We start from the raw sequence: 12,818 nt of genomic DNA, 5'->3' as shown, positions 1-12,818 counted from the left end.
GTCTAATTTGTTCTCAGTTTAATAATTCTGGGCAGACACTGGAGGACAGCTTGACAAGACGCCATCCACTATGGCCCAGATGAATAAATCATTTTATCTCCAGCCTTTGTTGGAGATAAAATTGTTGCTTTTCGATTCAAAAAAAGATTGCTTAGTCCAGGTTTCAAAAGAATGTGGCTCCATCCTCCACTTTATGTACTAACTTAGACTAAAAGTGGATTCACACCAACCTGTTACTTCATTGGCTGTAAAGTTTTCTTGATATTGTCTACATAGAATTATCCTTAGATAGACGCAATGGTCCACACTAGAGGACAATATCGGTGTGGTTCAACCTAATATTGATCACAAAAGATTATTTATGTCAATCAAGATTTAAATATTCTTTTAGCTTAGATAGAAATGTAGTGAAGGTCAGAATGTCAAAAGTCTTCTCCACTATGTTGTTAAATGGATATTTATTGTTTACAACAGAAACATTTAATGACAAGAAAAACATGTCCTCTATTTGTCTGCCCTTTAAACCTCAAGCAATCAGAGTGACAAAATAACCTACAGATGCACCATTCAGACTTCTCCTTTGGTGCCTGGTCTTTTGTCAAAAATCGTTCATTATTTCACCTTTCTTATTACTTTTCTGTCAGGAGACCCTTTAATGCCGTCCACTGCTGGAGTGGATGACATCTTTCTTTTTTGTCCGTCTCAAGAGTTGCAATCCTTTGGCTCACTATATGTTTAGAGCTGTGATGCACCTGAGATTATGACAAATGGCCATTCCTGTTCACACACTTGTCTCACACTATGGAAGCCTGCTATATCATTAACAGAGATCTATGAATGTCATTTTAGAATCCGATGTCAGACCAGATGGGAGTCATGGTCGATATATGTGTTGGTTTGAAAAATGGACCCCAATATTCCGTGTATCGTCTGTTGGTGTCCAGATCGAAAAGAAATCCAGACATGAATCTTAGGGCGTGCCATGGCTTGTGCTTGATATGTTCTCTAAACATAGAACTAAGTCTCTAGACTTAGACAAATCCTACTAGAATATGTTTCCTCTGAGGAAATATGCTGACTTGTACACTCTAAAAGTGATACAGGGACACCTTTAGGAAAGAGGAATGTGTTAAGGAAGAATGAGCAGGTGATCTATTATTCTTTATTGCATAAAACCATACAAAAACCCCTTCAGGTTTTTGTTTGGTTTCTGTTTCCTACCCTGATTTTTCTGTTCTCTGCTCAAGAAACCTTATAAAAAGCACTTAGATCTAGAAATTACATTTTATGTCCTATATTTCATTAATATTCTTATTTCTAGATGAGCAAACATATTGGGTAGTTGTCCATTTTCTTTTCAAGATTTTCTGTTTTAGTTTTTCACGAGCCACTGTCATGGTTAAGTCTTCTTTCGTCCTCTTTTCTTCGTGGTTTTTTGACGTGCAGCATAAACACACTAATACAGACACCTCAGCCTCCCTTTTATTTGTCCTGTCAGTAAATCAGGGATATGGGGATTTTGTGCCTTTGCATGGGTGCGTGTGTGTATTGGGGGTTGGGGTTGTATGAGGAGTTGTTATGGAGACCTTTACTGCTACTGATGGCAATAAGTCGAAACCCCTATATGACTGTTTAGATTTACTATCTCGGAGGGGAAGAAGGGGAAGAGCACACTCTTAAACTCGCACAGTGCAAATAGTACACTGTATATGACAGGATGACTATATTTATTTCAGTGCCACGTGCAGTTTTATTAAGCAAGCCATGAATCTCTTTTTGGTTTGAGACGAGGTGTAAAGAACTTGTAAATAATGATGAGACTAGATCAGGTGATTGAAACTGGGTACTGTACATTGGTCTTAACGTTGCAGTATTGATGTGCCGGTAATTTCTTTCCATGACTGAGAACATGATGTTAGATTAAAAATTCAGCTAATTAATTTGAAAGTAAAACAATAAAGGAGATAGCATAAATAATGCATGAATAAATTACAAGCAAATTAATTGATTTGCCATTAAAATCCATTTGTGAATGTTTTTAGTGAATTTTCCATTCCTTTTTTCTTTTTGCGTATAAATGTTATCTCAACCAAATTCGAAAATCACGCAGCCTGCTATAACGAGTCATTGGGACTGTTGAGAAACATTAGCGTAACGCTGTAGATCCATAAATCACTCTCTGAATATATGAAAAATCCATCTGAAGGACAAATTTTTCTCTCCTCTTCATTAATATTCACACAGACATGATTCATGTATACTTCCTAAATATAAAAATCTAAATTCTCAGAACCAGTCTGCAGCTTCTGCTTCAAGGTTCTGACTGTAGTCTTTCGCTCACCCGTAGAGAACTTGGCTTTGACTCAACAGTCCCATTTGAATAAGCATAAAGCAGAAACTCGGAAGCAGGTGATAAATACAAAAGGTGATTGGCCAATACAGCAAGCAGAATGCCTTTTCAGATGTTGTAAAGGTATATTCCTCCAGCTTCAAAAGAATCTGGCAGAAACTACACAAAGGATCATAGCAGAACTCCCACATCTGCCCTAAAATAGTTTTTTTAAGTCTAATTTTGGCAGAAAACCTGGATTTTATGTGACCATTACAACTTGTTGAAGTCTAGATTAGTGCTTTTAAAATTCAGGAGATACTCAAGCTCAGTGGTCTTAAATATATTTGCCCATTTACCAGATGAACAATAATTAAACCCAACAAAATAAAAAATTATAGAGCGAGGACAAAGCAGAGGAGAAAAATGCTGGTCAGGTCTCTGGCCCTCACTCTTCCTTTTATTTCTGTTAAACTCTGTAAACATAACTACATCAAGACTTTTGTTTTAGGAACAATGCCAGGCAGCTTAGGCTGCATGGGAACTGGATGATTCATAATTGTTTTGTTATAATATTTGTAAGGAAACTTTAAAATTCCCACAGTGGCAGAAACTGCCATGCATCAGCATTCAAATGTGCTACTGTTGCCACAAAAACCTCGAGTTTAAGTATACAACAACCTTAAAAATTAAAGCAACATTCAAAGGTAGTTATTATTTTTATCATATATTTTTAAATAGAAATAATTAAAAGTAGCTTTTGTAATATTTGGAGTATTTCGAGAAATGTTCAAAAGTAAGGAGCATGTTTCATCATAATTTAGCATGTCTGTTTTTGTGCTTGGCTCCTTCTGCTCCACGGCAGTCACATAGAAAATGACACGAGAGCATTTAATGTAAAAACGAGGGAGGGAGGGAAGGTTGTAGTCACTTTGAACCGGCTGTGTGTGGTTGGCGGCAGGAACTTAATGTTAATCTTAATGACAGATGATGGAGGATGGAACATCGCACTGCAGTGTGTGTGACAGTGTTATTGTCTCTGTGATTAACTCAGCCACGTTCGCGGCCCTTTCCCCTGAGAAAGAACCAGAGATTAAGCATAAATAGAAGTACCTCTGTTTAGTTTTTCATCAAGAAATGCTCTTCATTTCAGTCCACCCTCCTTTCCTCTCGCTGCCTACCCCTCTCTCCATTTCTCTCTCTCTCTCTCTCTGGGGCCATTACTGGTGATAAACACGGCGGTTTGTATCAGCAGGATGCACCTGGCATTAACGGGAATGCTTAAGAAAGTAATTAGTGTGCTTATGTGGCTCCTCTCCTCCCTGTAGATGCCCATAGGCGGTGTAATAAATGAACGCCAGGATCCATAGGAATAGGATGGCAGCGATTTCTGCCAGCGCCGTTGTCATCGTTCAGCCCCACTGACGCAGAGCGATGGTCTTGTCATGCGTTCTGGCAAACGACTGAATCTCGCTTTGATAGATCCGCAAATGCAAAAATCTTTTCCACTCCCAGCAGCGTAATGTTGCAGGCTGCACCGCGAGAGGCAAATGTTGGGTGTTATTTAAGTTCTAGAAGGACTCCGGGACTGAACTCAAAGAAAGAGTCCAATGCTTTGGAGTGAATACTTAATCCCTTTTTCTTTTTGCAGAAAGGTAGTTGAGAAAGTAGAGACCATGCTTACATCCATAAGCTAACAGTAAAGGAGAGTAGCTAGGAGCACATTTGTCTGCCTTAGCATTAAGAGTGGAAAGTGAAAAAGCTCAAATTTGAATGGCTACAATCACTCAGACTGCGTTTAAAGCTGTTCTACAAAGAAAGAAACAAGAAAGCCATCTTAAAATGAATGTAAAGCCCAACAACTAAAAATAGCAAATTGCTGATGCATCTAATTGTGGAAGATTTGGAGACGTGCCCTCATACAAGACTCCATGAAAAAAAATACAAGACTCTCTTGTGGTAAAATTGAAATAGATTATTATTTTTTTTTTCCTTTTTTGAACACTCCAAGCAATTAAGACCATGTGGCGATGGCGCATATGTACACATCTTCACTGCAACAGTTTCCTGCTGCATTGCACCCTGGGTAATGACCCATGCAACCAATCCCACACTTTGTATCCACTAGGGGGGTAATTCCTCTCTCCAGGATGCAAATCAAACATCTGATTCTGACTACGGGGGCTTGGCTTCATCGCCCAATATTCCTTTGAGATGTCCGGAGTTGCTGGCAGGCAAAATCTCTTTGCCTTTCACACCCATGCGAGGCGCGCCTAGTGAGGCAGATGCTGTGTCCTGAGCATTCATGTGAGCAAAACGATGACACTGCTATTAGCATAATAGGCCAAGAGGCATCTGCATGCGTAGTCATTATGGATTTTTATGGGGTGTGTGAACAGAGAGACAAAAGCTGTTACGCTGCACAAGACACCAGTGTCAGTGGAATATCCAGCTGCTGGGATTGGTTAAAACATCCCACTCCTAGATACATTTAAGCCAAAAGTCACATTTAAATGCATTTACGACTACGACAAATATGACTTATTGTAAGGTATTTGCACCCCTTGAAGTTTTACGTTCCAATAAAAGCTCCTATATATTTTATGTGTAGTTTATGCTATCAAAGTAAGAAAAAAATATTGCATGATTTACAACAAAATAAATCATGCAGTATATTCTGCAAAAGAATATTCTTCATTCCTGTTTCATCCTCTTTGGTCTGAAAGCTAAAACAAGATTAAGCACAAGCAACAGCATTCAGAGATCATTTAACTAGTAAATCCAGCTGAGAAGGCCTCAGAGGTTTGTTAGGGAACGTTAGTTAACAAATGGCATTAAAGACGATGGAGCACAGCAGACATATCAGTGATGACGTAAGAGAGAGGTTTACGTCGTCATCTGAATATGAGGTAGTAAAAATGCAGACCAAAATCTATCTGAGAGTTTGTGACAAGTTGATTAATTCTGCTAAAGTTGCAGACCTAGTAGAAACATACCCGCAAAATTTGAAACTTCAATAGCAACAGAAGGTCGTCTTTCTTAAGTGTTGATTAAATCAGCTGTAAATAATTGCACACCTCTCTCTTCCAAGATCTTTTAAAAGCTATGCACTTCTTCACACGAAGACAAAACAAAATTCATTGAAGTTTGTGTTTTGCAACTTGACGAAACGTGGAGATATGAATAATTTTGCAAGGCACCGTATCAATAATAATGCCATTCATTATATTCCATCATCTTAATTAGCAGCAGATGATACCTTGAGGAAAGACTCACACATGCTAACATGAAGTGATGTGTTGCCTGCAGTATCAACAGACATATTACCATAAAACAGCTTTTATATGAATATCAAGAGATGGGCGATTTGTATGTAAAACAGTCAAGCTGCATGGTTTCAGATAGATGTTCAGAATCGTTGGATTTGTCCAAACGAGCATATTTGTCATGAGAACCTTAAAGCATATTATGGGTACAAGGAGAGACTAGTTTACCAGAAGGGTATACTTTTTGGGTAATAATTAGCCTCATTATTACCATCATTACTTTCCCAGATATTCAAAATATCTGCTCTGAATTACATATTTAATATCAGACCCCCTACTCTGTTCTCTGGCGTATTTCAATTTTTGTGGGATGAAGCTGGGTTTTTTTAGAACCCCCTTGGTCTCTCTGGCAATATGTAGTGGTGCAAACAGCAGTCTGTGGACCTTTGACCTTACTTGCTGGAAATAGTGTTGCAAGTTCTTGCCTCAGGTCTGTCAAGCTGGAATGATAGTAATAATAAAAAAGGCAGGGGAGGGTGCGTGCGCACGCACATTCTGTAATCTGCAATGTAGCTCAGGGAGCTCTAAGTACCCAATCTCTCTTGTGGTAAAATTGAAGATTTACCACATCTTCCGTATTTACGACCCATCTTTAACTGGCCCTCTTTTGCATACCGTTTGTTTTCCTTTTTTTTCTCTTTAAAGTCCATTTGCATTTTATATTATTTAGCCCGTTCTTGGATTCATTCATCAGATCCCCCCCCCTCCCCTTTATTCTCATATAACCAACCTGTTAAAATGCTTTTCCTCTCTCGCTTTCTTTGTTTCCTCTTTTCATCCCTGCAGGAGGTACGAAGTGCATCCAGTGTGTGGAGACCTTCAGGGCCAGATTCTGAGCTGCTACAAAGACAACGCAGGAAAAACTCTGAATTGCTCCAACATAGCAGCTCTTTACCTGCAGTGTGTTAACAATGCCAAACAGGTGTGTATATCCTAAAGTAAGCTGTTTCTTTTAGAACATTTCTTTTGCCTCATCTGAACTTCATTTATTCAGTTTCTTCTTGTTTCATAACACTAGTTATACCTAAAATATTTTTGTCACTTTGGGCATGCAACTGTGTTTTACACACTTAATATTGTTTAGAATGCCTTTATGCATCACAAAAACATTGAGCAAAAAGTATATTTTTATAAATATACTGTCTCTTTTCTGCTGCTCTATCTGTCTTATTTCCTCTTATTGAGTAATCCTGCATTACTACATGACAGTTGATATACATCTAGTTGTTTGGGTGTGTTAATGTTGTCAATAAATATGTAGGGCACCATAAACTAGCTTATTTCTTAACTGTTTGAAAATCCATGTAATTTAACTTTTTATAATAACCAGCTTTCCCCTTTCAAAAGAGTGACAAACGTGTGCATGCATCTTCATGGAACAGCAACGTGTAAGTTTTGGCATTTTTCATTCCCATAGAGCAGATTTCTGTTTGGTGGAGTCTGTGTGAATTACAAAGTAGTGCCAAATGTCTGTTAGCTGCATCGTATGTTAGGCCTCCTTTGGTACAGCACAGTATTCCTTCTCTAAAAATCTAAATTAATTTGCATGCGGTGCTTATAAACATTCACATCTCTAAAATGTTGCATTTTTTTCACATTGCCACCACATATTCCAATGTATTTCATTGGGATTTTATGTGATAGACAAACAAAAAGTAATGAATAATTTAGAAGTGAAATATTTTGTAGATTTTAAATAGTTTCCAGCCTCCCTGAGTCAATACTTTGTAGAAGTATCATTCTAATGCACTGATATTATTTCATTGTATTTCTGGCTGTATGTTTAGGTTGAACCTCCACTATATATAATTCAATTTTCCATGAATTAAGTCAACATTTTTGTCCCTGCTGAATAAAATTGTCACCACACCATAATGCTGCCACTGACATGTTTTACAATTTGGATATGTTATTTGCATGGTTATACAAAGTACATAGAGTTTTGCATTTAGCATTTAGGTGAATTTTAAAATTTTGGTTTCCTCTGACCAGAGTGTCTTCTTTCACAGTTCTGCGGTGTACCCCTCTATTACTGGTAGCAAATTGCAAATGGGATTTCTTCTGACTTTCTTTCACCGAAAACTTTCAGGTTGCCACCGTTCTGTAAAGGTCAGACTACCAAAGTGGCTGTAAGAGTAAAGCCGATGAAAACAATTCCAAGGTTTCAGATGTTTATATGTTGAGAAAAAAATTCTCGTTCCACTTCAACGCCATGAGCCGCTTAGTGTTGGTCTTTCACAGTAACTCCCAGAAAAAAGCATTGAACTTTGTGGATGTATCGGGACAAAAATGCAGAGACATTTAAGAAACGGTACTCAATTCCAATACTTTTGCGAGGCACTATAATTTTCACCCTCTATCAAAGAATAAACTTGTGGCAGAACACAAGCTGACTGTATGCTTTTAAATAGGAGAGCACAGCTTCTATGAGGTCACTGGCACCTGAACAGATATCACTAAATAACCTGTTTGAACCTTGCGGTCTGTTTCTGTAATACCTGCTGACACAAGCGTTCCCTTCGCCGTCTATGTTTACATTTAATGTGATAAGTCCAAGTGAGCAGCAGACGCCACTCGGACACCACCGTTCTCTGCTCAGTACAAGTGCAAATGTTTTTTGTTTTTTTTCCATCCTCTATCTCCCACTGTCAAAACAGGATGGATCTAGTGATGTCACTCAGGCTTATATTAACCTGATTCCCCTTCTGTCTCGCGTTGGCCCCAAAAAGACTCAATTTGCATTCATAGAGCTTTTCTATTAAATTTTTTTTTTCTGCAATTGCATTGTTTTCCCGGAAATGAGGAAAACTGAGTTTTGCCTCTCTCGGTCAGTCGTGGGTATTAGTATTAGATCTAAAAGTCAGATCCAGGCACATTTTTAAGCTATACATCATGTAAATTGCCCCGATGTTTTATTCATCTCGTGCCGTCCGTGTGTGTTTGCACGCACGCCCAACGCCGCTACCTGTACGCTCGTCAGAATGCAGCGAGGGTACGCTCACATTCTGGCTGCTGTGTTATAATCTTGTAAATTGTTTGGAAGCAAGCCGGAGACGGCATGGTAATCCGCTTGTGTTTATCACCCGGCAGCAATCACGGCGCACTCCTGTTCATCTGGGCTTATCTGTCTTAAGACTTGCTTTTAAAGTCATTAGGTGTAAAAGAGACGGTTCCATGATAAGGCTTTAAAGGAATAATATGCAGAATTACACAGCCGACGGAATAAAATGGGAAGGAATGAAGTAGGGTTTGATATGAGCTGATGTAGCCTCCTGATTAGGATGTTTATGCAGCTTTATCAGAGCCTGGCAGGAACCGGCTGCAAGAACAACTGCCAAAGGACGTTCCCCTTTTTTTTTTTCTTTATTTTTAGCTCTGCAGGTCAGAAGATCCAAAAGTGACCTCTAAACAGTTGCTTCTCATAAGTCGGAGACATTTGGTAGCGCGGCCCAGAGTATTTTTTTTTTCTGACAAAATTGGTTTCCCCTTCAAATTCAAAAGTTGACCAGAACACGCGGCGCCACAGGCACTGATAGCGATGTCTAAGCTGCCGTATCGCCACGGATAGCAGCCCAATACCCTAAAATCCGACTTCGACAATGCTGACCCAACAACTGGAGACCGTAGCGCCGTCAGCTGCTTGGCCTTTGTTACTGATAATTAGCCTTTTTATGGCAGCAGACAGTGATAACATTTAGACCCACTTTTGCTCCCGTTTGTGCCCTTCACCCCTCGCCACCTCTTCATCCTTTTCCTCCCTTCATCCCAAGTCACATTTCTAATGCATTCAGCTCTTAGCAGGCTTGATAGCAAACAGTGAGAAAGAGGCGGTGGAGGTACAGATAAAGTCTCTTCTTCCTCTCCGTCTCTCTCTCTCTTTCCATGAATAGGAGTTTATCGCAGAGGCTGATCTCTCCATCCACTGCTTGCCGCCTCATTCCATATTCTTGCTGCATGACTGCCTTTTTGCACCCTATCTCTTCCTTCGCCACTTTATTTTTTAGGCTGACCCGTCTGTCTCCCCTGTCAGTCTCAAAAGCCTGAGCAAGATGCCCGTCTGTGTTGTCAGGCCGTGTTGTGTTTGCAGGCTCTGGAATGAGAAACTGGCCCAGCATCCTCATTAAAATCCATATCTTGTCTTTAACTATTACATTGTTGCATTTCACAGTTTATTAAATCTCAAGAGAGTCTGTGTTTTTAATTTATTGTAGCTTCTGGTTTATGTCTCACCAGACAGAATTTCAACCCTTACAACTTCTCCTACTTTATGGTTTTTTATCTTAGCTTTTTAAACCGATGTTGGAGATTTTTTTTTTTTTTTTGCATTCCCTGAGTCAGTTTGATAAACTTTACTTTTTCCACTTATTGGAATCTCTGTCAAAAATGTTCAAAACTTGAAAATGAAGTAATCTTTTGTTACAGTAGCACCATTTCTTCAATTGAAACATGAAGAAAAGTACATATTTTAATATGAGAGCATTTATGTAATTCCCTATGCTAAAGCCCACTGTTTTTGAGCTGGCTACTTGCAGTGACTCTGCAAGTTTAAGTGCTTTTTGTGACTTAAAAAAATATTCTTTTGATACATTTTCACCAATCAGTGTTCTTTGTTAGGGGTCTAGTTGCCTCCCACATCTTGATTTGGCAATGTTTACTTTCTCTGTCTTAAACAAGGTGGGATTGTAAGGACGTTTCTTGTCCACGGCTCTCTTCTTTCCGTTCTAGCTCTAGGCTCTTGCTTGGTCATTGCAAATCTTTAATCCTGTCCCCATTAAAAGTCATGCTTTTGTTGCAATCTGATGTTTTAAAATGAAACCAGCCTTTATTTTCAGCTTTCCCGCTGACACCTTAAGGGTTTGGGTCTGACTGATATTTGGAAATGATTATGATTCCATCCTTGACTGAAAAGCTCAGTTGCAACTGAGTAAGAGTTACAGCAGCGCACAAGCTGGACTGCAATACTGAGGGGAAAAAAAATAATTAAATAAATGCATGTAAAGTAAATTTTTAATTTTCAACAGTTTTCTCTGTGAGTTTAGGTCCCTGCATTTGAAAATAAACATATTTCCAGGAAGTTTTGCAAGTGGATTTAGAGTTGTAATGCATTTTTTTTTTATTTTTTTACTGAAAGTATCTTTGGATCGGCTTATTTTCAAGATCTTTTCTTTAAATTGTACCTGGAACTGTCCTGCAGCAGTTTCTCTCTAGTTGGTATTCCAGCAGCAACTGTTTTTATCCAATATTTATTTTATGGCTGGTTCAATAGTGTGGGAAATAAACTCAGATTCCTTCAGAGAGATCTTACAGGGCCGTTATTAAGGCGGTCACTGAGGAACAGAGTAGTTTTGCTTCTTCCTTTTTATCTACGTTACACCTATTGTTTATATCTCCTGTTTCCTTTTTCTTCCTTCTCCCTGATCTTCTCTTAGGTGTGTTTTCTTGTCACATCTGCTGCAGAAGGCTGGTTCAAATGGTTATTGACAGGGAGAGCTGGGGATTTGTGCTCGCACTTATCACTAATATGGAATCCAGTGCCCTTGGGTTCCCTCTCTGCTTCCAGAACTCACTTCATCCTCTTCTCTTTTATTGTACTCTCAGGCTTTCCCTCTCTTTGTGTCTTCTTTCGTGTGTGAAATAATATCTTCTGTTTGTCTGTTATGATTTACGTCTCTCTTTTTGTGTGTGTGTGTGTGTTTGCCGCTCTTTCTCTGATGCGCTCTCTCCTCTCCGATTTGTCTACAGAAGAAGTTGAGGACTGGAGGATAAGGATAAAGGAGGAAGAAGGAGGAGCAATTCTGAGTATATTGGGGGATTATAAACCAGAGTGGAGAAGAAGAGGTATGAGTCCGCACCAAGACACGCACCTTTAGTACCCAGTGGAGCACCGAACCAAACTAGAGTCACCGAACACAACATCCCGAGAGACAAAGAGAAATACCTACAATAGTTTCTACCTCCTTCCCTTTCCTCTTTTTCCCTTTGTCGATCTCTCCCGTGAGTACGGCAGAGAGGCAGTGATGCTGTGTGGCTGTTTTGGAAATCCAATGTGGGCGGGAGAAAAACACGACACAACGCGACCGAGCCGGGCCGTCTGTTTCACCGTAAACTGTTCAACACCTCCAGAAAGCCATCCATCATGATCACAACCCACCTCTTCTCATCTGGACAGTTAGAAAAACAAGTAATCATGATAGTAAACGTCAGTCCTACTTTGCTCTCCATAACTTATTGTTTCCCTGCTCCTCATGCACTATAATGTACACAAATAAACATCTAAGCATCCGTTGCTGCTCTGCATTTGTTTGTTTGACCTTTGTGGTGATTTTCATGTTAGCATCCGTGTTGAGCTTTCACAAACAGCACTTGTTTGTTTGGAGGAAATAAAAGCAAACCTCTACAGTCTCTGGTTTTTTTCTGACCCCCCTCCTCCTCACTTTCTGATATTAATTTAGACTGAATATTTCCCAATGCCGACCCGTCCAGGCTGCACCCCGCCTCTCATCCAATTCCTGCAGAAGATGAGCATAGACCCTCCGAGCGACCCTGCAAGGATAGGTGGGTATAGATGACAAATTGATTATTTGTATATTAGTTATATTGTAGAATACCTGTGGATGTATGTTAATTTTTTTTGACATCATGAAAAACAGTTGGAATAAATCGCCCAAGATATCTAGAAGACGATTGTGGACTTTGAGGAGACATTGGATGAATGTAAAGAAACCACCAACACGTTTTACTTGTTGAATTAAAAATTAAGCAGACCTGGACTTAATTACAGCTGGTATCAAATAAAGTATTTTTCCTTTTTTGTTTATAAAATCTTTTAAAAAAACAAAAAAAAAAAACAGAAATGGAAAAGCTGGGCATAGTTTATCTGATATTCCTCAATTTAGTTAACGAATGCCGAATTATGCAATAAGATCAGCAATTGCACTAAATTTGGACACAGTTTAAAATAAATGGCCAGCTTAGTCTTATAGCCCTTCTTCAACTCTTGTATTGTAGGACAAACATCAGCTTCAAAAGGTGTTTTGTACTTGGTTGTTTTCTCTTTCTCACTGAAGAATTACCAACTGGAACAAAAGCAAATTTTATTGTAACCTTTGCTACTTGCAGAGTGATGTGTTTAGTCTGCTGATGTGGACATGCCCTGTGGCCCA

At 39.1% G+C, this 12,818-nt stretch overlaps 1 protein-coding gene across 4 annotated transcripts in view; it reads left to right on the top strand.

The window, feature by feature from the left end:
* The window catches only part of chchd3a (coiled-coil-helix-coiled-coil-helix domain containing 3a), a 65,669-nt gene extending 53,717 nt beyond the window's left edge, over positions 1–11,952 (top strand). For 2 of the 4 annotated variants that reach the window (XM_044108142.1, XM_044108144.1), the window contains 3 exons: positions 6,442–6,577; positions 7,003–7,043; positions 11,398–11,952. In XM_044108142.1, coding sequence (XP_043964077.1) covers positions 6,442–6,577; positions 7,003–7,043; positions 11,398–11,407 — 187 coding nt within the window. In that variant the 3' untranslated portion in view covers positions 11,408–11,952. The remainder of the gene's footprint in view (positions 1–6,441; positions 6,578–7,002; positions 7,044–11,397) is intronic. The other 2 variants (XM_044108143.1, XM_044108145.1) reach the window with 1 other exon arrangement.
* The last annotated feature ends 866 nt before the right edge of the window (positions 11,953–12,818 follow it).

Source organism: Gambusia affinis, linkage group LG23 (genome assembly GCF_019740435.1).
Source record: "Gambusia affinis linkage group LG23, SWU_Gaff_1.0, whole genome shotgun sequence".
Classification (NCBI taxonomy): domain Eukaryota; kingdom Metazoa; phylum Chordata; class Actinopteri; order Cyprinodontiformes; family Poeciliidae; genus Gambusia; species Gambusia affinis.
The sequence above is the reverse complement of the archived record's forward strand: the minus strand, read 5'-3'. Positions and strand labels throughout refer to the sequence as shown.